We start from the raw sequence: 25,730 nt of genomic DNA on the forward strand, positions 1-25,730 counted from the left end.
AGCGTGCCTGGGCTCTCCCTTCGTGCCCAGCACCCACCCCACCCCAGCAGCAGGAGCAGCAGATTTCACGGAGCCATTTTGAGCCCCAGGCTGCCTTCCTCTGCCGTCCTCCTCCTCCCTTACCTGCTCCCTGGAAGCAGTAGGACCACTACCCTGCCCTGGCTGACACAGATGTTCCCCAGGCACCACCTGGATAGTCCTTTCACCCAGACCAGTGTCAGCATCTCCTTTCAATTTGGTACTGACGTCTAAGAGTGAAAGCCCGAAAACTTCCTGCTCTGGGGCTCGAGGTGCTGAGCACAAGGGTGGCTGCTTTCTAACTGAGTGATGGGGGTCACCCAGGTCCCTCGAGTTACCTGGGGCTGGGGGGGCTGCTGTTAAATCAAAAGCAGGGCCGTGTCCCACCGAGCTGATCCCCTGGGCTGCTTTCAGCTGCTCCCTCGAGCCACGGCAGCTGCAGCTGCTCCCCAGGAGGGTTTGTCACAGCAGAGGGGGCTCATCACAGGACAGACAGCAGTGAGAGGTGAATCCCATCACAGAACAGGCAGCAGTGAGAGGTGAGTCCCATCACAGAACAGCCAGCAGTGAGAGGTGAATCCCATCCCTCCTCATTTCACGTGGGACACAGAGAAATGAAAGGACCTACACAGCAGCTTGGAGAAAAGCACAAGCCGAGAGCCAAAGGTGCCTGCTGGTGGCCTTACCCTGCTTCCATGCTGCTCTCCCAGGCCGAGGGCAGCTCCAGGAAGGAGCCAGGCCTTTCCCTTCAGCAGAGAAAGCTCCTCCGCACCGCCCCGGCTGCGTGGTCAGGAGGGGTGACACCAGCTCTAACCACGTGGCTGCACTAGTTTTTGAAAGGAAAAAAATCTGAGTATTTTAAGGGCGTTTTGGAAGTTCCCTTTCTCTTTCAAAGCACAACAGGCACCTGCAAAGCCCGACCAGTGTTTTCTCACACTTGAGCTCTAGACTCTGTGGCACAAGGAGAAGCTGGGGCTGTAAGTGCCTGTCCCTGCTGCAGTGATCACTGCACGTTCTGGGAAAGCAGCTCTGCAGCAAGAAGGACAGCCTGACCACCAGGCTTCTGGGATGAAGAGTCACACTAGACAGCAAAGAGTGTTCCCATGGTTGGCAGTGGTGCTGGTGACAGGGCAATTCACTCTAGGAGATGCCATTTGGAGTCCCTTTGTGCTATCGAAGCATTCGTGGAAGGGTGAGGTGCTGGGAAGCAGTGGAGGTCCTGTGGCATGGCTTCACTAGATGAACAAGGAGGAGCCTTAGAGACTAACTCAGCACTGCTAGAGAAGCATTCCTAGATGGCTTGGATGTAATTACCTCCCCAGTGCCTGTCACTGGGAGGCAACTAACCAGGGGCTAAACACACCAGCAGTGGCAGAGCTGAGATCAGCCACTGTCCAGGCTCAGCTCCTCTGCCACCCCAAGGTCCATTTGGAGGCTCTTCCACCTCTGCCACAACTGTGACAGCTCCCTGATGTCACCCTGTGCCACAGAACAGGAGGAAAGACCCCAGCTTCTGCCAGAAAGAGTTCTCTGGCCAAGAACTAATATCTCCAGAGACCCCAACTGGTTTATTAAGCTGAAGATCTCCTTGCCCAGGGAAGGGAGCAGCACGGGGTCCTCTATCCCATCTGCCTCAACACAGCAGTGAGGGGATGGGGGATGCTTGGCCTGGCTGGCACCCAGCTGGGGAGCCAGGGAAACCTGAAGCAGGATGTACAACACATTTCTTGCAGGCTTCTAGAGGGAGAGAGGTAGGAACAAGCCGAGCAGGGGTGGGCACTGGGTGATTTCCCTGCTTTCGCTCGGCAGAGCTGCACTCCAGGTGCTTCCCCAGGCCAGCTCTGCCGTTGGCTGGGTTGCTGCTTCCCTCTGTTGCTGCGAGTCAGGGCATTGCAGGGAAGCTGCATACGGGAAAAAAAAGAGGCCAGGAATACAGAGACAAAGCCTGCAAAGAGGCAATCCACGACCTTCCCCTGCATCGGGGCTCAGCTCAGTCCACTGCTGCTTTAGCAGGGAGGGGTGGGCTGGCACCCCCAGGCTGCAGGAGCCAGCTGGATTGTCCCAGGGGCCAGTTCCTTCTGTCCATATACCTTTTTCAAAGGATTACTATGGAAATACTCAGTGTCCATAGTCTTTTCCCCACTGCTGTGGCTTTGGCTGTACCCAAACAGCCAAGTCAGCCCCAGCTCAGCTGCAGCAGCTGATTCCCCCCAGCCCCAGGCACACAAGGAGAAGAAAAGGTGCACACCAAGGTCCACCACAGCCAACCAAACAGGAGAACAACTCTGGAGAGCAGAGCAGATGAACCTGCTTTCACTCAGCTTGCTTCATGCAGCCCATGGTCTGTGTTTTGACCACAGAGAATTAATATATTCTTAGAATTATTCTAAGTTCAGCTTTCTTCTTTCATCAACATAAGGAAGCTGTAACAAGAGGGCTGAAGTCTTGCTGAGAGTCACACCTGGCTGCTGAGTTTCTTCATCTTCTAGAAGGAGCATCTTTGTTCTCAACCATTAACTTTAAGCCTCAGTTTTAGGCACTTAGAAATACCTGTTGTTATTCCCCCCAGTAGTAACCTATTTGCCCCATCCCTTCACTCTAACAGCCCAGCCTGAAATGTGACAGCATTTTGCAGCCACCTTAAAGGGAGACACATGCACAAAACCTGCATAACAGTGCTATTCTTAATTCCTACAGACTCTTGGCCCATCCTGAGAGAGGAAGAGTTTTGAGAGCCATGTCCAGCTCTCACACCCAGCTGCTGTGTCTCGCTTGCTGGTTTGTGAACTGGCCCCTGGACCTTCCCTCCTCTACACAATGAGAACCACCAGGCTCATCCAGCCCACAGCAAATAACTTCATGTTTGCAAAACGCTGACAGACCCAAAGGTGTCAACACTACCCCGTGCTATTGCTCATTTGCCCCAGATTATTACATTCACACCTGCAAAACGGGGCTTGTAAAAGTAGTCACTTAAAAGTGATCAGGAGCAAGTGAGTTTTCCTGCAGCACACTTGAACCTCAGGAGCCCTCCTCAGGGTCCAGCAGCTTATTAACAATTTTCTTTCCAAGGAGCAAGCAAGTTCAACAGAAATCCTCCCTGATGGATGGAGAAGTTGACAGGCAGCTCGTGATGGGGCAGGAGGCTCAACCAGCCTCAACCTCCTCCTCTCCCAGGCAGCCAAGCCCCAGTCCTGCCTGGGGACCCAGCCAGCCCAGCATCCTGCCGTGCCCAGCCCCAGCTCTGCTCTTCCCATTCAAGGCTCGGCTGGTTTTAGCTCCAGAAGTGCTCTTATTCCAGATCTAAGGCGCTTGGGAACAAACTTTCCAAGAGCCTACAAAGCAAAGCAGCCAGGAGTCACCTCACAGCTGCGTTACCGAGCACTCGAGAGGGGATCCTGCCAAGTAACTCACACACACAAATATCCTTTTATGGCTTTTTTTCCTCCTACCTGCTCTGGCTCCCCAAACGTTTCGAGTTCCCCTGGAGGTCTCCCGTGGGCAGGAGCGGCCTGGGATTGAGGATCTACGTTATTTACTGCACTACAATCAAGTAGCGTCCTGGTCGCCTAGGCAATGACATTGGAGCTGCTGAAGGCTGTGTGAAAAGTGAGGCAAAGGCTTGTGCGCTCCTTCCTGGAATAGGAGGCAGTTGGGAGGGGGTGGGGAATGCTCAGCCAGGCGTGCTGGGGAATTAAGCTGATCACCAGTGTCACAGTGACTGGGGGCAGGCTGGCTCCGGGGCTCCAGCTGCTGGGGTTTGCTGGGATGGAAAGGGAGAGGAGCCTCCATGGAGCCCACCGCGCTGAGGGAAGCTCTTCCCCTCGCCAGGCTGATGGACTGAGCCAGGTTGGGGCTCACGTTGGTCAAAATGACCAGTTCATCTCTCCTGGCTGGAGGAGCAGGGCTGCCTGCCTGGGGCACCAGGAAAGACCCTGGTCTCACTGCGCTGTGTCCCGGGGTGGGGAATTCCAGCTTGTCGGGGGGCACAGGGGGTGGCAGTGGGTGAAGACTGGTCGTTTCTGATAAAAAAGCCATCTGCCATGAGACCCTGATTATCTGCCTGGCGCGGACACTGGCGTCACTTCTCCGTTGACACCCGTTCTCAAAAGGTGCCTGTTGCTGCTGGCTGTAGGATGCACCCCAGCACCTGGGGAGGGGGGTGAGCACTGCTGGGCAGGCCCCCTCCCCACTCAGCACCTGAGAGCCCCCCTCCTGCTCTGCCCTGGGGCCCCAGACGCTGCTCCCGGGGCAGGCGGGGACCGCGGAGCAGCCGCCGCCTCCCGCGCCCGGACGGCGGGCAGAGAACAGACGCGTTCAGCGGACCCGAAACACATCGGAGCCGGGGTGCGGGGGCGGGGGGGGGCAGAGGGAGCAGCCCTGGGGGGGCTGGATGCCTAACCCGTCGTGCAAACGGGACCCACGTCTGTGCTTTATTTATTCTCCGGGTGGTCACACCGGCGCGGGGCCGGGCTGGCGGTGTCCCCGGCTGGGGGGCGGGCGGCGGGGACGGGGCACGGACGGTGCGGGAAGGAGCCCGTTTGTGGCCGGGACGTGCCCGTCCCTGCGCCCACCCGGTGCTGCTGCCCGGGGCGGCTCCCGGGGGGCTCTCCCGGCCTCTCCCCGCCCCGGCTCGTCCCCTCCACACCCCGATCCAGGCAGCATCCAGCTCACTGCTGCATTCTGTTCGCCGTCCCGCTGTCCCGCCCGCCCTCCCGCTGCCGTCGGTCATTAAGCGGGAGAGCTAATGAACCAGGGAGCCCGGGATGCTGCCCGCGGAAAAACCCCGCGCTCGCGGGAGCTCGGTGACAGCGGGGCGGCTCGGGGGCCGGCAGGCCGCAGGGCAGGCAGCCCGGGCAGGCCGCGCCTCATTAATGGCTCATTTGCATAACAATCCCTTGCAGGCGGCGGGTCCCGCCCGCCCCGGACTACAGCTCCCGGCATGCCGCGGGGCGCCGCCGCGCGCGCTGATTGGCTGCCGCTGCCCCGCGCTGATTGGCTGCGGCCGCTCCCGCTCGCGCTCTTCCCCCGCTTCCGGCGCGCGGGCCCGGGCGGAGCGGCCGGTTTGAATCGGGCGCGGCCGCCGCCCCCCCCGCCCCCCATGGACTTCTCGGGGCTGTTCCGGCTCTCGGGGCTGCTCGGCAGGTTCTCCCCCAACGGCAAGTGCCTGGTGAGCAGCGGCCGCCGCGCCCGGGGGGGGTTGGGGGGGGGTTGTCGCGTGTGCCCGGCGCCGCTGCCGCCTGCGGCCTGAGGAGACCGGCGGGGAGGGCGGGAGGCGCCCGAGCGGGGCCCGGCGGCTCCGGGCGGTGGCTGGTTCCTGCGGCCGTGCAGCCCCCCCCGGGGCCGCGGGGCTGGACCCGCCGAGCGGGGCGGCCCGAGGCCCCGGGCGGGCGCTGCGGCGGGAGCGGGGCCGGTGCTGGCCCCGCAAAGGCCCGGCCGGGGGGCGGCTGGTGCGGGGCGTGTGGCCAGCCGGGGTCTGCAGAGGGACACCCTGTCACGGTGGATGCCGCAGTTACGAGGCACAGGGTGGTTTGTTTTGGTTTTTTTTCCCCGCAGTAGAACTTGTTAATCAACAGCCTCCGGGTGATCCAGGGTTCTTTTTGTTGGTGTAGCCCCCCTGGTGTTCTGCCGGGGCTGTTTTGGCTGCAGCTCGCAGCAGAGCACAGCGCACACCGACCCGGGCTGGCCCTGAAGCCTCGGGCTGTGTCCCCCGGGGCCCGCGGGGCTGTGTGTGTGTGTGTGTGTGTGTGTGTCCCGGGGCCAGCGGGGCTGTGTGTGTGTGTGTCCCGGGCTCAGCCCTGCTCCCCTCCTTGCTCAGGCTTCCTGCGTGCAGTACCGGCTGGTGGTGCGGGACGTGAGCTCCCTCCAGATCCTCCAGCTCTACACCTGCCTGGATCAGATCCAGTACATAGAGTGGTCGTCGGACTCTCTGTTCATCCTGTGTGCCATGTACAAGCGTGGGATTGTTCAGGTGAGGGCACAGGCAGCACAGAACGTGTTTCCTAGGGGGGGGTCGGTGTGTGGTGTGAGCCAGAGCTTCCCAACAGCAAGCACTGCTTCAGTGCTTTCACTGAGGTAACTGGTCAGTTACTGGTAACACCTGGTTTGGGGGTAACCCAGCATGCTGTTATGTTTAAAATTGTGTCAAACATCGTAGTTTGAAAAGAGTAAACTTAACATGAAAATATTTCTCAAAACAACTCGGTGCTGGAGATTACCTTAAGCACATGCAAACTCATTACATGGACTAAAACTTTTTTTTTTTAAGTGCTGGATGTTTGTCACAGAAAAGAGCAACCAGGTTACAGTGTGCATGGACATGCAGAGCTGTGGGGCTTACTTTTGTAGTGGGATCCAGCGCCAGTCCTTCATGGCCACGGGCTCTTGGGGTGTCCTGGGCTCTTGGGGTGGGATGCAGGGGTGTCTCCTCAGCCGTAGCGTGTTCTTGTGAGCTGAAGTTTCAAGGCTTCAATGAGCTGCTGGTTTGGCTGCTGCCTGGTTTGGTCTCCTCTCTGTCCCAGGTCTGGTCCCTGGAGCAGCCAGACTGGCACTGCAAGATCGACGAGGGGTCTGCAGGACTGGTGGCTTCATGCTGGAGCCCAGATGGTCGTCACATCCTCAATACCACCGAGTTCCATGTAAGTGTGAAGTGGTGAGTGCTCTGAGCGGTGTCAGATGTTGCTGTCTGCCCTTTGCCTCTTAAAATAACCTAAAGCTCTTAAAGCTGTCGTGGTGGTGAAGAGGGCAGGTGTAGTTCTCCTAAATTCATATACACAATCTGGGTTAATTGCCATTTAGATGTTAGTTATTCTGTTAACGTTTTATCCTCTTGACGGTAAGATAGAAAATGGATGCTTAGCTTTGAAGGGGGTAATATTGTGTTGGAGAGAAGCAGAGGGAAAACTGGCATTCACTGCAGCAATTTTAGAAATCAAATGTCTGGTTTGTAGCTCATTATTTCTACCATAAACATTTAAGAGTGGCTATGGAATTAAAAAATGTGATCATAGGTTTATTGACCTATGAGATGAAATTTGAATCCAGATCCTGGGAATGCTTTGCAATTGTTTGATTTTACATGTAGGAGTCAGACTGCTGGTGATAGAACCACTTGTGCAGTTACAATTAAAACATCTGTAAATGTGTATGGATTTAAGAGCCATATTCTGGAATCTACACTAAGGCAGAATCCAGACCAGCCTGTGGTTGCTGGCTGGAAGGCACGGGGAAGCCTGGCTCTCCACCTTTATGGTCTCTGGGTTAGACCTGACAATTCATGTTATCAGTACAGTGGTGAACAGAAAACATCTAAGAACCACACACAAGACGTCTTCTCTTTATATTTAATTTTGTAAAAAGAAAGCAGGTGGATTTTAGATGACAGGTGACTTTGCCATAACCCTTGCTGGTACTCAATTCAAATGTTACACTGCAAGATTTGTCCTTCTTTCATGCAAATCTCAAAGGAACATAAATGGGGGTCTCTGTCATCTGTGTGTGGGGGCTGGAGTTGGTGCCAGTGCTGGTGCTCTCAAGGGCACCTGTGGAGAAACTTGCATAAAGCCAGGGTGGAATCCTGCAGCAAGGATGTTCATTGCTGGCAAGGATTTGCTGTGCTGACTGGGGTGAAGACGTTCTGGCTGTCAAGCAGTCTCTTCCCATTTCCCTCCCCCTTTGGATAGTGGGTTATGAATTCAGGCCTGCAATTTTCCCAATAATGAATCACCCTGATAGTTATTAAAATAATAATACTAATAAAGACTCCCTAGTTTGCTGCTGTGCCCAGCAGTGAGGTGGCAGTGACCAGGCTGGGGGCTGGAGCTGTGTGCTGCAGGGGAGAGAGGATCTCCTGGCACGTGTGTGGGGGTGGATGAGCAAGTATTTATTGCCTCCCGACAGAACTTGGTTTGACCTTAGAGGATTTCATTAAGCCTCTGCCAAGCTGGCATCTGTGTTGGGATAAGTTTCCTTTCCAGCTGTAAACAGGTTGCTAAATTAGCTTTTGTCAGACAGCTGCTTGGGTTATGCTTATGTCTGAGTTGTGTTTACTCTCTCTGATAAATCCATGGTCTGGTGGGGCAGGTGGGAGTAGTGCTGGAGACAGAAGCTATCAGAGTAGTTGATACTGGTGTATCTGTAGGTTATCAGATGCAGAGATTGCTTGGAGGGCTCAGGGGTTCCCTGCCACCCAGAGCAGCTTGGCTTTGGTGCCCTGATATTTTCAAACAGCACCAGTTAATTACTCATACTTGTAAATCCTCAAGTCAACATGTGGGCTCCACCGTAAGCTCACAAATAATTTCTTGCTATAATTTTTTTAAGTTGTCTGTGGTTGTGCTGATTTATTTCTAGCAATCCATGCTCACTAGTGCCTCAAAGATCACTCATCACTGACTTGCAGTCAGGTTCTTTTTGAGGTCAGCATTGGAGTGAATTATGGGGTTTTTGGTGTGACTGGTGTGTTCCTAACTCAAGATGAGTGTAGCAGAATCCTTACACGTTTCAAAAATCCATTTTGACTCTATTCAGTCTTTTGAGGTGGGCAGTGATTCTCTACATGCCCTTAACAGCATTTTGAAGATGAGTTTGTAAAAATATGCAAGTTTTTGGGTCCCAGAGTAGTTACACAATATACAGTAGCACTGAGTGGCACTGTCACCTCTGAATCTCTCTACAATAAACAGCAGGAGCAATGAAATAGCACAGTCTTTGTGGAGGATGTATTTAGAGGCTCTTTACTTTCACTTGAGCATGGATTGTTTTCCCAGTAATGGATTATGGAATTTACTGTGCTTAATGACAATGCAGTACCTGGTTAGTTGCCCCATAGCTGTGGTTTGTTACTCATTTTGTATTTTACTTACCAACTCCATATATTGCACTGAAGTTCTGAACACGTTGGGTACTGAAGCACTGAGGAGCTTCCTCCGAGCTGCAGCAGCAGGGGAAGAAGTGTGTGTTTCTGTGTATATTGGAGCTAATCCCTAGTAACTGGAAATGGCTGCATTGGTTGAAAAATGCTTCCTGTCCAGGAATGTGCTCTGAATAATCTTCTGAAATCCGGTGCTGACAGACACTGCTATGTAAGGAGGCCTTGTGACCCAGTCAAGTCTGGGACAAAAGTTGACAGTCATTTGAGATGCAAGGTTGTTTAAAAGTGTGTTTTTATCCACTGAAAATCACCAGTCTGACACCTGCCTGTAGCTGTCAACATTGGGATGTAGCACTGGAGACTGTTTATCACGTTACCATCTAAATACCTTTTATTTCTCAGCTGTTTTTAGGCTATTTTAAAAATGCTGCTGCTTTTGGTTTGTTTTTCCACTGCAAAACAACAGCTGAAAACTTGTCAGACACTGTTATCATTAGCATTTGAGTTTGATGGCTCCACTTAATCGTCATCTGTGCTAAAGAGAGAGTTCCCCTCAATGATCAGTGAAGAAGTATTTGCTACAGACTTAATTGACCACAATCTATTCTCCTGCTGTAAATGCAATTATCCCTCTCCACAAAGTTTCTGAGAAAAGCAATAAGACCAATGCAATTTATTGTATTTTTTGTAATGTTTGGCTTTGTTTTTTTACCCTCTGTGCATTTTGTGTTTGTCTTTCAATCATTTAGGCTAGTTGTGAAATAATCTTTCTCAAGCTGGTTTGCTGGTAGCTTGGGCAAGATTATGGAATAATATTTCAATTCCTGTGGAAAATACGAAGATTCTCCCTTTTTGTTACATTTGAATTGTAAATATTTTGTTAGTCCATGTAAGGCAGGTGTGAAGCCCAAACATGGGGCACATGATGTAACTTTCTCAGTTTATAGAAACGATTGAGTGGGCACAAACAGAACAACTGAAAGGAGTCCCAGTTTCAGCAGTCACCATTGTTTTTACGGGTTTTTACATGTTTGTAACACTAGGTCAGAACCTTCAGGTTTTGTGGTGTGTGACCTGGGCAAGAGGCTGCAATGAAGCCTCAGCAGAGCGTGGGCTCTGACTTGCACTGAGAGCTTCCCTGACCTGCAGCCTCTTCAGGAGAGGAAGATACTGGAGTTGGACAGAGGATCTTGTTAGTTGTTTTAAGTGTGTTGTGACTGATTTAGATCAAGTCTGAAGAAGAGCTTTGGTTATCAAAGTGTTGTAGGCATCCAGTATAATAATGGGTTTTACTGTTTGCAAGTGTATTTTTGTGGGTGTTTTTGTGGGCTGGGTGCAAACATCCCATAGGTGTGTTGGCTGTATTTTGACAAGGATGGACAGGGAAACCATTAACAGTGTTGTCTTTGGGGTGTTGCAAAACTTGTGCCTTCTAGAGAAGGTTCTGTCTGAGCAGAAGAGGACTGCAGGAGACAGATGGATGCAGGAAGCCCTTTCAAAAGGAAGGTGTACCTGCCTTTTCTGCAGCAGGGTCTCAGCTGAGGAGAGGTGACAGGCAGAGGTGGCTGGTTCTCTGGAGACATTCCTCTTCTGATGTCCTTCAGCTAGCTGTGAGCAGGCAGGCTCTGCCCTGAGGCAGTACAGAAGTGTTGGACACACAGCAGAGCAGGTGAGGTGATGGTGAAGCTCAGCAGCAGCACAAATGCAAACTGGGATGCCTTTGTCAGGAAATCTGATGATCCAAACCCCAGCATCCAAGGCTGGCAGCTGTGAAGCTTGTCCTAAGTGGCTGTAGAATGTGTGCTGTGTAGGCGTTGTGCTTTGGGCAAGGGAGGAGCAGCAGCCAGGATATGTAGCACTGTGAGTATTCAGGAGCAAGCAGCATATCAGTGTTGCAGTTGCTGTAGAAGAATGTGAGCAGGCATTGTGTGGGTATTTGTAAAGTAAATCTTGCATGAGGAGCAGACTAACAGTGCTGTGCTTGTGTGTCTGCAGGGAGCAGTTGCAGTGATGAAACTTGATTAATGTCATTTATCTACTGGACTCCTCTAGGATCTGCTAAACTTAAAGCTGGTGCTGTAGATGTCTAGTTGCTATTTCATACCTGTACAATAAAAGAAGGGAATAACAAACACTGCATTAAATAGGGGTCTAATAACTTTTTAAACTTCAGGTAGAAGTGGACTGGAATTGGAGCTGGTTGTGCTCTTTCCTGTCATTTTTTTAAATTATTTTTTTTGTCTCTTCAAATCTTGCCAGTTTCTTCTGTATCTGAAAAGCAGGAAGGAGAAGAGCTAATGTTGTTTATTTTCTTTGGGGCTCTGCGTATCTCTGGAGAGAGGCAGCACTTGTTAGGATTCTGTGACTTGGTATGAGCACCAGTTGCTTTGAACAGCCGTTCCTCAAGTCATGCGCTTTAGCAAAAACAACAGTATCAGCAATGAAAAAACCCTCCAAGTTCAGTTGTGATGCTCAGTCTGTACCCCTGCCAGGTAGAGCAGGTATGTGGGATGTCACCTTGGGAGTCCTTTGTCACCATGGAATAGTACCCATTCCTTCAGAGAGGGAAAATATGCACTGAGGACAAACACACAACCAAGCAGAAATTCCTCCCAAGGCTGGTGGTGATGCTGATGGAGGAGGAGCATGAGATGGTGGATAGGGATGAAGATAATTATTTACTTAGATAATGAACCAGAACTGATTTTGTGTAGTTCTGGGAAAGGGAGCTTTACAACTGTGGTGCGTTATTGCAAAAATAGTTTTACCTGTATCTCTTCTAGAATCTCTTACCTTGGTGCAATAAAATGTGGGAAAACACAAGGTAAAAAAAAAAGACACTGGAAACATTCCTGGCTCCAGATATAAATGCAAAGGTTCACATGACAGGCTGATTAATGCACATGTCTGGTGTGGCTGCCGTTGCTAAGGGAGAGGAAGTATTTGTTTTTAATTGAATAATCTGCAGATGGCAACATGGAGCTTCCAGAATGCAGGCTGTGACCTTGGGGGGCTGTGGAGGGGCTGGTTTTGCAGCTGACTGGCTTCTCTGCAGTGTGTGTCTCAGGGGTGCTCCACCTCCAGAAATACCCCACACGAGGTGTTCAGAGCCTCGCTGTGCACCGGGGCTCTTTTCTGATTCTTGCAGTAATTCTGTAATGTTGCCTCCCTGTGGGGGGCTGAGGAGGGGAGAGCAAAACTCAGTCACAAGCTGAGTGTGTCTAAAAGTTGAGAAATACAGGTAAGTTTTGATAGTAGCCTTGTCCCAAGAGGTACAAAGTTCTTAAGCTGCTCGCCCATTCATAGATAAAAGAAACTCCTCTCTCCCAGATCCTGTGGTTTCCCAACTGAACAGTGTGTCCAACACACTGGCACTCATGTAGCTGGGTTCATGCTAGTATCAGTGACTTCAATGTTCCTGAAGAGCTTTTCTCCATAATGGTGCTCTGCATCTCCTGCACCCCCTGCAGCATCCAGTCTGCCTGAGATGGGAACCTGGGATCAATAGCCTTGAACCTGAAGGCAGCTGGGAAAGAATTCCTCTATGGGCTTTGCAGAATAGCTGCAAAGTTTGAATTTACCACAGAAGGTGTATTGATCTACTTTGTGCTTATGAGTTATGTTTATGGGTCTCTATTTGCTTTTATTAATCTACAAAAATGAACACTTGTCTCTCTCTCCCTGGCAGCTGCGGATAACGGTCTGGTCCCTGTGTACCAAATCTGTCTCTTACATCAAGTATCCCAAAGCTTGTCAACAGGGTACGTGTCTCCAATCTGACATGGGAATGGTGTTTTTCCATATGTCAGAAAGGGGGAAATTAATTTGATGTTGAATGGTGAGACGTGACAGAACAGGCTCTGCCCTCTCCCTGCTGGGGGCACAGCTCAGTTGGGAGGCTCAGCACCTCATGCACCCAAGTGTGCTGGGGGGTTCTGTGCTTCCTGACTGGGGGTTACAGCTGATCTGGAGGGTCCTTGGAGATGTTAAATTGAGCTGGGGGCAAGGGTGATGGGAAGCACTAATCCAAAGTGGCTTTTGTCATCTTTTACACACAAAGAGGTTTGAAAGGGAAGCCCACATCAGGACTGCCCAGCAGTTCCTGCCTGAGGCTTGTTTATGGTCATGGCTCCTGTGTGGCAAAGGCAGTTGTGTGACACATGGGAGTGGGTGGGGACCAGTGTCTGGAAGGTGGTGGAGTACTGGTGGTTGCACAACTAATCCATTTAGCTAGACTAAACGTTGATTTGAAATCCATGGGTTCTGTGTAACAGCTGTCAATAATGAGGTGTTTCTCTGGAGCTCTGCAGTAGCTGTGAAGCTGCATCCTTAGGAGCAGCTCATGCCAGGGCTTCCAGCTGCCAGCATGGGCAAATCTGTAAGACTGTGCACTGATAGTGTCATCTTCTCTGAGGATTTTTCCTTCTCTTTTTGCTTCTCCTTCGAACTGGGAGTCGCTGCATTTCATTGAAGCACTGCCAGCTGTTCTGTCTTGTTCCCTCTGCTTCCCGTGGTCCCTGCCTGGCAGGAATAGCCTTCACGAAGGACGGACGCTACGTGGCGGTGGCAGAGAGACGTGACTGCAAGGACTTCATCAGCATCTTTGTGTGTAGTGACTGGCAGCTGCTCAGGGTAAGAGGTGTCCCTGCCTGCCCTGCACAGCCACAAACATGCTGCTCACTGCTTTCAACTCCCTCACTTTGACAGTCTGGGTTTAGACTTGCAAGTCTTCCCAAGCTCTTCCCTAGTGGTTCTGCACCAGTCTTTCTGAGATCAGAAGGGAGGCCAGCTGGATTTCTTGACTGGTTCAGTGTAACTGTTTTTATTTGCTCATGAAATGCTGGTCATTTTAAGGGATAGAAACTTGTGACTTTTCTGTAGAGGCAAATCAAAACAGTAGCCAACGAGGCACATACTATTCCTAAATAAACTTTCTGTTCCTGTGCTAGCATACAAAGGCTTTTGCATTTGGTAGTGCTGGAAAGGATGAAACTGAGGACCCTGTGAGGCCAGATGCAACAATATTTTTTGTAGTATTTCTGATACTTTTTTCTCTTTTGGGGCCAGCATTTTGACACTGAAACACAAGATCTGTTTGGGATTGAATGGGCTCCTAATGGCTGTGTGCTGGCAGCGTGGGACACATGTCTGGAGGTATGAGGAACAAGCAGATTATTTTTTTGGAGAGTTCAAGTTGGTCTGTAGCTGCCATGTATAAAGCAGTAACTAAAATAACTATTGTTTATAATTTGTTTTTTCTTTGAAATGTAGCAAAACCTGAAATGAAACCATTTTAAATACTCTACTTGTATAGGTCATGGATGTCCTTACAATTGTGTGTCAAACTGCCATGTAAATCTTTAATGACAGCACATTATCTCATTAGCTTTCCTCCTAATTTATCTTGCAAAAAGATGGGATTGTAAACATTGCAGATGTCCCTATTGAAACAACAAGAGAATAATGAAAGAATTCTTCTGTAAGACTATTTAGCGTGCTATGTTTTAGGCAGAGAGAGTATGGAAGGGATGGTGTCGCCTGCCCATGAATTGTAACAATATTGTTGGTCTTGAGAAGTAATCTTTATCTATTTCAGTACAAAATCTTGCTGTACTCCCTGGATGGCAGGCTGCTCTCCACCTATCGGGCTTACGAATGGTCATTGGGCATCAAGTCTATTGCCTGGAGTCCCAGCAGTCAGTTTTTGGCAATTGGCAGCTATGATGAAAAGGTAAGAAACAGATTTATTTGCTCTCTTAACTAAACCATGTGTAGAACTTTGTGATGACAGCTCTGTTTTGCAATGCTTTCTGGAATTAGGTGCGTATCTTGAACCACGTCACTTGGAAGAAGATCACAGAGTTCGAGCATCCAGCAACTGTTGATAACACCAAGGCTGTAAGTGTGGATCCCAGTCCATGGAATCATTAGCAGTGCTCTGATGTTGCTGCTTATATCTGACAGGTGCTAGTAGGTACATTTTGTTCTGAGGACCTTGCTTTTTCCCCTCCTAACGTGCAAGCAGATCTGGGGAAATGGCATGAAAATCTGGGGATGTGAGAAAAATAGAGGAATCCTCTCAAGCTTGATGGAATAATCACATGATCCTCTCAGCTTTAGCATCAGCAGGTTCTCAGACTTCTGCCATGCACCAGTGTATTTTGATGCATGTGGGGTTGCTTTACACATCTGGGTATGCAGATGATGGCAAACTGGGTAACTAAGCAGGAGAGATTTGTCTCAGCTTTAGACAATTTGTGATTTAAACAGCTTTGGAACTGGACTGGGATCAGGTTTACATCTTGTATGTACAAGCTCATCCAGCTCACCTAAAGAGGGTTTCCTGTAAACAGCTGTCACCGTTTCTTTGTATCCCTGCATTCCTGTGTACACAAGGCTCAGCAGATCTGGGGTGGTTGGCAGCAGAGCTGTAGCTTTTGTTCAAAAACCACAGGCTGTTCTCATCTGTCAAGGTGAAAAGAGCACAGTGGGGCAGTGCTGCAGACCCTGCACAGGAAGGACCAGGCCTGCTTCTGGACAGGTCCCTGTGAGAGTTTACATGTGCAGACTGAGTCTGCAATATCCACAGGGCTGTGCTGAGGCCTCTTCACCAGAAGCATCATCCCTTAAATGCACCTCAGCAAAACTTCTCACAACTCAAAAATGCCCTTACTTCCAGTTAGGTGTAAAATACGTAGTGGAAAACTAATGGAAATAGCTCTGTTAATCTCTGCTACACAGACAGGAATTGCAGTTGGTGCATTTCATCCTGGTGCTTGTGTTTGGGAATAGTATGTTGTAGGCACACCCACATGTTTCTGCTGTTTCATTCTGAAATGTTTCACTTTGTTTGCATTTATTTGTTATAGTAGCCAATTAAAGATCTTGGTCACAAAAGAAATCTCTCTTCCCGTTGTGATGAAGGTGGTTGATTGTGCTGCCACATTTAGCTCTTGGGATTAAGGAACCAGGTGTAGTCTGGCAGACTCATTCTTCATGGGCTTCAAGGTTTATTTGTCACAGGAGTGTTTTTCTGATCGTGGCTCCAAGTAGCAAATATTCACTGAGAATGCTGGGTTCAGGATTTGCCTGCTGAAGCCCTTTCCTCTGTTGATGAACTAGGGAATGCTGAGATATGAGACACTTGAAAATGAGCTAGTGGGATATGGGTGATCTGGTAATAGCCCATGCTGGAATCCTCTGAGGCCCTTCTGTGGAACTCTCACTTGTTTCTTTGTAGATTGTTTATAAAGAAGTGGAGAAATCCCCACCTGTTGAAACAGAGAGACTCTCTTTCCCTCCAACCAGAAAACTGGCTAGTTCTCTCTTCAGCACACAAAGTAAATGTAAGCCAAAGTTTACTAAGATGAGACACTTGAGTTTGCCATGTGAAGCCTTTCTGTAACTAGACATGAGGTGAACTCTGCCTCCTGGTATTGCAGTGGATCCTCTGGGTGCTCTGCTCAGTGCTCCCATGGGAGCACCCTGTGAGAGGTGCAGTCTGCCTGGTGGTTTGCAGGCAGGTTAAAGGCTACTGGGATATTGCAGAAAAGGACTCTGATTGCTTGGCTGTAGAAGTAGCAGCCAGAGCTCAAGCTTGGAGTTGCTTGTAAAAGTTGTCTTAACGTATGGATTTTTTTTTCTGATTTTGTTCAATCTCTGCAATGTTATTACATGACTTGGTTCCACTCGTTGCAGATAATTGTTCAACTAATTCTAGCAATTAATCTTCTAGAGTGTGGCAGTTCCAATAATACAAAATAATCAGAGTGTTACAGTCTTGTTGCCTGTTTTAGGATAGTAATGAAACCTTTAGATATGAGGTTATGTGAAAAAGCAGAGCATAAAAAAAGCCTTTTGTCGAAGAAGCTGCAGCCAAAGGAATGATTTAAACTTACCTCCAGACAACAGGCTTTGAAATATCAAAGAGGTGGCAGGCAATGTGTAATTAGTATTTTTTTTCCTTCACTGTCTCATTGTTTGTGCTACTGCAAATCACCTTTGCCTTGGTATTTGCTTGAAATACTAGTTAAAAGGTAGTGTAAAATGTGATCTTTCCTTTCTGAGACTTGCCTGAATTCCCAGCCTTTCTTTATTTGGAGAGGAGCAAGAATAGTAAGCTGTTCCTATCTTAAAACAATTGAAGGTTTTGATTGAAACATCTTGGATAAGAGTAAAATATGCTCCTATCACTTCAGAGATGATGGCGTTTTAATGGTTGGTGTTTAGATATTTTGTCCATTCAGACTTGCTTAGTAAAGTACTTTTATTTCAAATTCCAGATGACATTTCCCAGGTGCCAGTTTCTCTACAGTATGTCAAACCTGTTGCTGACAGGGCAAATCCCAAAATGGGAATTGGGATGTTGGCATTCAGTCCAGATAACTGTTTTCTGGCAACCAGAAATGGTAAGTTGCTACTGCTCAGCATTAAAGGGGAAACCTACTCGTTGTGTGTGGTGTTTTCTTCAAAGAAATTAGGGTACTAATTGGGGAGTTATTTTGCACTATGGCAAGACTCATGGTCCTGTTTAAAATCAGCTCTGTTTTGCAAACATGTAACTACAGGGGAAATTCAGATGTTTGGGGAGCTGCCAGATCTGCTCATCGACTCAGTCTTGGCTTTGTATTTCATGGAAGTAGTCTGCTTTTTTGTATTTCTTTAAATATCTGTATTAGAAAATGAAATACACAAATCCATTTACAGCAAGTGTCTCTTGAAAGGCAGAATTCTTTACAACCTGTAGTAAGGGGGGGGCCTTTTGGTTACCTCAAAGAGTGCAAGTCATGGAATTAACACTTAATCTTTTGATGGTCCTGAAGGCTGTTTATGTCTAGATGCAGAATCTGTGGTTCAGAGGCAAAATCATCAACAGCAGCATAGCTGTGAATAATTTGAAAAAGCCAGTGAAGGACTGGAAGTCACTTTTACCCTTTTTGCAATTTTTCCAAGGCAAAATAGAAGGCACTGCTAGGGAAATGCTGGTGATGTCAAACCTGTGGTGTTCCCAAGTGGTCTGTGTCATGTTATGCCTCCGTTAATGCCCATTTCTTTACAATGAAGTGTGATCTGTGTTTCTTCCAGGCACTAACATTGCCTCTTCTTTTTCTGACAGATAACATTCCTAACGCTGTCTGGATCTGGGACATCCAGAAGCTGAAACTGTTTGTAGTCCTGGAGCAGCTGTGTGCCATCCAGTCTTTCCAGTGGGATCCACGGCAGCCTCGCCTTGCTCTGTGTACAGGGAACAGCAAAGTCTACCTGTGGTCCCCAGCTGGCTGTGTGTCTGTCCAGGTTCCTGTGGAAGGTAAGGCTGCCTGCAAGGACTCACCAGCCATCACCAGCCTCTTCTTCACAAAGTAAATTTATCTTGTAAAGTATCATTTCCATGATACTGCTCAGTCCAGGCATCATCTTGTAAATGGCTCCAGTGTGTTCTTGGAGCTGGAGGAGGAGGATGGGCTGTCAGCTCCTTGCTGATGAGCTCTGCTCTGTCTTGCTACAGGCTGGGGAAGGAGGGCCTGGAGAGGGACCTGGGAGCACTGCTTGACAACAGGTTGAACATGAGCCAGCAGTGTGTCCAGGTGGTCCAGAAGGCCCATGGCATCCTGGCTTGTATCAGGAATGGTGTGGCCAGCAGGAGCAGGGATGTGATTCTCCCCTGTGCTCAGCACTGGGGAGGCCTCACCTTGAGTCCTGGGTGCAGCTCTGGGCCCCTCACTGCAAGAAGGATCTTGAGGTGCTGGAGCAGGTCCAGAGGAGACAATGAGGCTGGTGAAGGGACTGGAAGGAAAGTCTGATATGAAGAGGCTGAGGGAGCTGGGGTTGTTTAGCCTGGAGAAGAGGAGACTCAGGGGAGACCTTGGGTCAGGCTCTTCTCCCAGGCAACCAGTGACAGGACCAGAGGGCCTGGCCTGAAGCTGCACCAGGGGAGATTTAGGTTGGAAGCACTTCCTCATGGAAAGAGTGATCAGACATTGGGATGGACTGCCCAGGGAAGTGGAGTCACCATCCCTGGAGATCTTTAAGGAAAGACTGGATGTAGCACTTAGCGCCATGGTCTAGTGTCACCTAGTGACATGGTGTGAGGTCATAGGTTGGACTTGATGATCTCAGGTCTCTTCCAGCCTCAATCATTTTGTGATTCTGCAGGGGACTTCCAGATCGTGTCTCTCTCCTGGCATTCCAGTGGAGACTCCATGGTGCTTCTGAGTAAGGACAGCTTTTGTGTGTGTTACTTGGAAAGAGAAGAGGTAAAATAACAGTTGTTTGCACTAGAAATGCTCCCAAGTTTTTGAGGAACAAGGAGGAAAGGAGTCAAACCCTGCTGCCCAATTGGAAGGTTTTGTATTTATAAGTTATTTATTTGAAGGAGGTGCCCAAACTCCAGTGTGTGAAGTCCTGTGATTGCCTTTGAATGAAGTGATGTAGCAACTCAAGTGTAGAGAGTGAAGTCTGGATTTCAAGGAAACTTCAGTGTTGATGTAGTTGAACTTTCCCTTGAACTTTGTCAACTATGGAAACCTTATTTTCTAAAATTGTAGCTGTGTGTATATAATGTATAGCTATTATTTAAATTTTTATAATTTCTAATAAATATTTTGATAGTTACAAACTTGACTCTCAGCCTGAAGCCCGTTCCTGTATTATCAGTGATGTGATGAAGTAGCTGTTTATCCCAGCACAAGGAAACAGTTATGGGCACACTACAGTTTCTGGTGTATTAGAATTAAATACTGTAGCAGAAGCAGATCCATCAGTCAGACACTCTAGCAAGTCAGTTCCTCTCAGTGCAAAATAAGTTATTTGTTCAGAAAGCAAACGAAGTAATCAAATAATCTGTAATAACTGTGCTTTTCCAGACTAAGATGGGATCAGGTGGCAGTGGTTGTGCCTGGTCTTCCACAGGTTTGTTTATACTGAGCCTTTACAAGAAGGATCATAACTGATACTTCAGAATAATCTCTTACAGGCAGCTGAAATGGGACCATTTTGACCCAATATCTAGTGCTGAACTGGAGTGGATGGTTCAGCAGGGACAGAACAGTTGGGTCATCCTGTGTCTTTAACCCAGTAGCCAGTCACTGTTCTTTAGAGGGACACAGCCCATTGTGTAGGAATTGATTGCATATTTTTTCTTTTGCTACTTAACTTCGCAGCCTCAAAATGAAGAACAAAGAACAAATTGAGTTGAGATTTAATTTTACTGCAAGATTAATGAAAATTAAATAGGCATCTTAGAAAATGCATAGAGAGGGGCATGCAACTTGTTGCATTGTCATGACTTCAGCTTTAAGTTTCAAAAACACCTGCTTAAAAAACAAAACACCACTGCAGCACAGCACTTGTTCAGCATTGAGGTTGCACAGATAAATGCTCTGGTAAAATAGCAGGTATAGAAGGTCACACACCATGAAAAAGCTTGTTAGAGTAACCCCATGAGCAATTTCAGTCACTGTGTCTCTTATGCTGCTTCTGAATTTAATTCTGGATGTTTAAATGGAAGAATGTCGAAATCAAGGTTGACATACAGTGCTTAAAGTTTTGTCTGTCTCCATTAAAAAGTCCTGCACTGCTGCTGTCCCAAACTAGAGTAAAGAAAAATTGCTAAGAATATAAATCTAATCAAAATAGAATTCAGTTTTAGAAATAATGGCTTTGAAGGCCAACTTGTTTGTGAGGCTTTTGGCAATATTCTCTTTAAAGTCTTTATGGCTGCAGCAAGAAAACAGACATAAGGAACTAGGAAGTTAGTTCTTAGAGGGAGGTATTTTTACAGCAAGCTAATAAATGCAAATTTATAAACTCCATAAACTTCAGCTTACAAAGTATCAGTTCACACAGACTGAGCAGGGCAAGGGTGCAGCTGTAGCAAAACATGTTGACTGTTCTGCCACAGAACTGACACAGCTTTCAAAACTTAACAGGCATTAATCAAAATGCAAAGATTACTGTAACTGAAATGCCACTTTAAACAACACCCATCAGTCCCAAGCACACTGCATGATCTGGCACCATCTGTAGAGACATCTCTACAGCCCAATCCTTCGGCTGGACCTGGGGTATTTGTGTGCTTAGCATATACCAATGGCACTTAATGAACATGTAGTTAGACATGGAAAATACTGCTGCTCACTAGCCCTGCATAAGAAGCAGTTAAGAACTGAAAATGAGATACAAAATGCAGGAGTGACACCAGCTTGTGTCTGCTTCAGATTAATCTGACCCGGCCATAGGAACCAGGGCTTCCCATGAGCTCTACACCCACCTCCTGTTCCCCCAACTTCTTCACTTTGATTATCAAGTAATCCTGACACACCCTGTGCTCTCCCCAGGAGACCAATATCAAATCACTTTCCCTTGAAAAGGTTAAAGGCAATGAATTTTAAAATCCAATTTTGCCTCTGGTCATGGAGTAGCCGAGCTTGGCCTCGTTGTTGATGAAGGACATGAGTCCCAGGTAGGTCTCGATCAGCAGGGGACGTTCCAGCACCAGCACACCACCAGCCCTTCCTGGCAGGGGACACTCCTTGTGGGCCTTCTTCACAGCTTGAATTAGCTGGGTTTTAAAGTTCTCCAGCTGAAAGGAGAAAAAAAAAAAAACACAAACAAAAACAAAACACCTTGATGTTTTCCCATTGTTTTAAAAATGGGCAAACAGCTGCTGACGTGAATGGTGAGGGATTAGCAGTCGAGCTGGGGTTGTTGTGGCTCCCACACGATAAGCTTTACATTCTGAACATGGAACCTCAGCAACACAGTGAACTTCATACCAGGACACTATTTACACAAACTTAAACACAGGGGCTGGGTGGGTAAAGATTTATCACTGACTGATGCTGTTTATTTCTGACTCTGCCTCTCCTGCCCTTACCACTGATGTGTTGAACTTAAATGACCAGCTTCAAGGAAACCTCCAGAGGAAAGCAACTGTTGCAAGAGACACTGACAACAAAGTGTCTATTTGCTTAATGACCTGGCAGTCCTAGATGCTAAGTCAGGTGTCAGCCCGTCAGGTAAGCAAGAGTAGGAATAGCACCAAGATCCATTTTCTTTTAGGTGTGACAGGACTTTGCACCTTTGAAAGTTTCAGCTTCCTTCTTGTACAAACCCTTTATGGGTCACTGGCAAAACCTGACACTCAAAATATGGAGACTGGGGAAATGTAGCTTAGAGCTCTAAGTTCTGTCTCTGAGTAACTGCTCCTGGTTGATGTAGCTGCTGTATCTTTTCAAAATAATCCAAGTCCCAGCCAGCTTATGAGACAAGCCATCTAGGAGAGGTGACATCCTTACTAGGCAGAGGGAGGCAATCTTCTCATCAGCATCTGCCATGGGGTGCTGGGTGAAGGTGACGTACGGGATGTTGGTGGACCAGGGGTTCCACCTGTTGAGGAAGGAGGCTCTGCTCTGCTTGTCCCACTGGATTCGGATCCCGGAGCCCTCTCGCCTGATATTGAAGAGATCAGGACATGGTGAGACTTTTGCCTCTTGGAGGCAAGTTGAATTAGAAATACACTGTCTGAAGAAGGCCTGCTTAAAAGTGGAAGCTGAAATAGAAGTTTGGTAAGTTTTTCCTCTAGAGCAGTAATAGAAGAATTCAGCCCCTGAAACACACACAGGTATGTGCTGAAAGCTGAGTGCAGGAAGGTGAAGCTTGTTGGACACCCAGGACACAGGAGGAACTGCAGCAGCCAGAGCTCAGGGCTTCCCAGTAGGGCTAAGGTGGTGCTGCTACTGCACTACACAATGGTGACAAACTTCTGCTCCCAAATCTACTCATCTTACCTTGAAAGTCCTTGAGCAACTGGCTGCTGATGTAGCTAACTGTCCCAGCAAAGCAGCAGCTGCTCTGAGGAGCTCTAATGGAGCATCAGTAACGGTTTACAAAGTCACAGGAGCAAAAGAAAGAATTCTCAGACATGTCCAAGGGTCAGTGACAAAGCTTGACAGTTCAAACTACTTAGAAGAACAAAAGAATTACAGCAGCATTACAGCACTGCCACATCAACTTACTTGTTCAGAGACTTAGGTGGGAACTGAAACTCTCCTACAGAGATGGTATCAACTGCACTGAGAGAAATCCTTGTCACGTGCTGGCACTGCAGGCTGATGAAGTTGTATTTGCAGATCAGGAGGGACCAATCTGTGATCAGAACAAGACGCTCCTTCTCGTTGTTCCAGTGATCGATCCTGGAAAGGTAACACCCCTGAGCTTTGGCAGCTCTGAGCACTGACTGGGAACACTGAACAGCCTGGCAGAGTCCCTAGGGAGAGCAGATCTCAAGTCTTAGCAATGCTGTTTCCCATTATGGCCTTTGCTTTGAATCAGCAAGTCTGATGAGAGGTTGATTTTCACAACATAATCATGCTATAACAGGAAAATATTAAGAAAATCAGCTTTTAAACCAGCACCTTTGAAATATGCTACAGCTTTTTTTTTTTGGTGTTTCTGATTTGTCTTTCCTTACAGAAGTTAAAAATTGTCTGTTGTTTCAGCAGGAGCCCTGATGTGAAGCTACTGAGACCAAAGCTGTCCTTGTTGTGCAAAGATAAGTGGACATGGGGAGCAGGAATGGGTGGGAGTGTTTCCACCTGCCCTAGACCTTCCTCTGGGCCTTTCCCCACCAGTTTGGCTTGTGCCACTGTGAAAGTTCCCTGCCTTCTGCTCCCCCAGGAGTGCACCCTGTGCTTGTGTCTGTCTCCAGCCCAGGTATCTGCACCCTGCCCATGGGACCCCAGGTGCATCCCAGGGCTGAGGGGCTGGCACCCCCTGCAGAGGCAGCTGATAAAAGTGGTGTTAGTGGGGTTAGTGCAGGAGCAGAGTCTGTGTTGTCTTGGGTGTTGCAGTGAGTGAATTTGGGAGCTTTCCCCTAAACCCCTCAGGACAGACAGTGCTGTGCCCCAGCCCCCTGGGGCCTCTTGTGCCCCTGCTTCCCAGCTGTGTTTCTTAGAATCATAGAATCATGAAGGTTGGAAGGGACGTTCAAGCTCATCAAGTTCCACCCCCCCTGCCATGAGCAGGGAACCACCAGACCAGGTTGCACAAACCCTCCTCCAGCCTGGCCTTAAAAACCTCCACGGATGGGGCATCAACCCCCTCCCTGGGCAACCCATCCCAGGTTTTTTTTCCCCTCGTATCTAACCTAAATCTCCTCGGTTTCAGTTTAAAGCCACTCCCCCTTGTATTTACAAGGTTCTGGTACCCAGGGGCGCCGCGGGGTCGGGGCCCAGGGGGGGGCGGGCAGGGGGTGCCCCCCGGACTCACTCGGTCAGCAGCCAGACGCTCTGCACCTCCCCGTCCTCCGTGGGCGTCACGACCACGCGGATCTCGCTCACCGCCTGCTCGATGGTGCCGGGCTGGAAGGGAAGGGGAAGAGGGCAGAGATTAGGGGGTGCTGGGGGGGCCGCCCCATCCCGGCGCGGCGGGGCCGTACCCGGAACACGAAGTACTCCCGCAGGCGGCCGGCGGGGGTTGCGGTGCGCACGGCGAGCGGGCGCAGGGTGCGGCGGGGCGGCCCGGCGGCGGGGGAGGAAGGCGCGGGGCCCCCGCTGCCCCCGGCCTCCCCCGGCACCAGCATCGCGGCCGCGCCGGGGCTGCCGGGGCTGCCGGCCGGGCCGCCCTCCTCCGCGTCCCGCAGCTGCAGCATCGCGGCCCGAGCTGCGCGCCTTCCGGGGGAGGAGCGGGAGGTGACCCCGGGAACGGGAGGTGGAACCGGCGGTGGAAACGCCTTTCCCCGCTCCCGAGCCGCAGCCCGAGCTCGGGGCGGGGGGGGAAATCCTGCTTGGTCCTACCCCGCGTATCGCGGGGACAGCGCGGGTGCAAACCCTGGGGACACGGAGGTGATCCCAGGCTGGGGGTCCCTGCTCTGGAGACGGGCTGGGAGAGCTGGGGTGTTCAGCCTGGAGGAGAGAAAGCTCCAGGGAGACCTGAGAGCACCTTCCAGTGTCTGGAGGGGCTCCAGGAAAGATAGGAAGGGACTTGGGTCAAGGGCAGGGGGGGAGAGGACAAGGGGAACAGTTTTAAGCGGGAAGAGGAGAGATTTAGAGGAGATATTAGGAAGAAATTCTTTGTTGTGAGGGTGGTGAGACCCTGGCCCAGCTTGCCCAGGGAAGCTGTGGCTGCCCCATCCCTGGCAGTGTTGAAGGGCAGGTTGGATGGGGCTTGGAGCAACCTGGGCAGGTGGGAGGTGTCCCTGCCCATGCAGGGGGTTGGAACTAGATGGTCTTTAAGGTCCCTTCCAACCCCAACTGTTCTATGATTCTGTGATTTGTGGATCTACAGAGGCTGATCAGAGCTGCAGTGAAGCACATCTTGGTCAGATGTGCAAAATCTTTCAATACCCTCAGGTCAAGATTTCCAGGTGTGGTGTGATGTGGCAGGTAAAGCACAGGAAGAGGACAGAGTGGGGCAGAACTGTGAGTTTGGAGCCCTAAACCCTGTGCCATGTCCAGCATACCTCCCAGTACAAATTAAAAAATAATGCTAGGGAATGAATGGCAAGTTAATGTTCGTATTTCTATGGTCTCTGGCATTATTGGAGATATTATCATCACTATTTATGAATCTGCATTGTATCTTTGACCACTTTCCAGGGCTGTTTCACCCTGAGCCAGAGAATGACATCTTCAGCAGGCAGTTGTGCTGGGAAATAGTACAAAATTGAAAACACATTAAATTGACTCCACAGACAGTATTGGATTTCAGAGATCTGCCTTTCCCATGTGTTTCAGGAATTCTCTGCTGTGCTCTCTGCAGCCCTTGCTCACAGGGGGCAGCCTCACTGCTTTCTTTAAAGGGAGCGACAGGAGGGCTGCAGGGCTGGCTCCAGGCTGCCTCA

At 49.4% G+C, this 25,730-nt stretch overlaps 2 protein-coding genes across 2 annotated transcripts; one reads left to right on the top strand and one right to left on the bottom strand.

The window, feature by feature from the left end:
* Positions 1-5,083: 5,083 nt before the first annotated feature.
* On the top strand, positions 5,084-19,510 carry WRAP73 (WD repeat containing, antisense to TP73). The gene is made up of 12 exons (XM_051637296.1): positions 5,084-5,188; positions 5,837-5,989; positions 6,540-6,656; positions 12,579-12,651; positions 13,419-13,522; positions 13,958-14,044; positions 14,487-14,621; positions 14,711-14,788; positions 16,131-16,236; positions 17,173-17,298; positions 18,006-18,197; positions 19,043-19,510. Exons 1-12 carry the CDS (start codon positions 5,120-5,122, stop codon positions 19,150-19,152), a joined length of 1,350 nt encoding a protein of 449 aa, XP_051493256.1. The 5' UTR covers positions 5,084-5,119; the 3' UTR covers positions 19,153-19,510.
* A 565-nt stretch (positions 19,511-20,075) lies between these two features.
* On the bottom strand, positions 20,076-24,548 carry TPRG1L (tumor protein p63 regulated 1 like). Its single transcript, XM_051637297.1, is given in 6 exon segments — positions 20,076-21,278; positions 21,281-21,470; positions 22,186-22,339; positions 22,906-23,082; positions 24,158-24,249; positions 24,327-24,548. Coding segments are annotated over 6 exon segments (864 nt in total). The 5' UTR covers positions 24,540-24,548; the 3' UTR covers positions 20,076-21,240.
* Positions 24,549-25,730: the final 1,182 nt, after the last annotated feature.

This window comes from Apus apus, chromosome 20 (genome assembly GCF_020740795.1).
Source record: "Apus apus isolate bApuApu2 chromosome 20, bApuApu2.pri.cur, whole genome shotgun sequence".
Classification (NCBI taxonomy): domain Eukaryota; kingdom Metazoa; phylum Chordata; class Aves; order Apodiformes; family Apodidae; genus Apus; species Apus apus.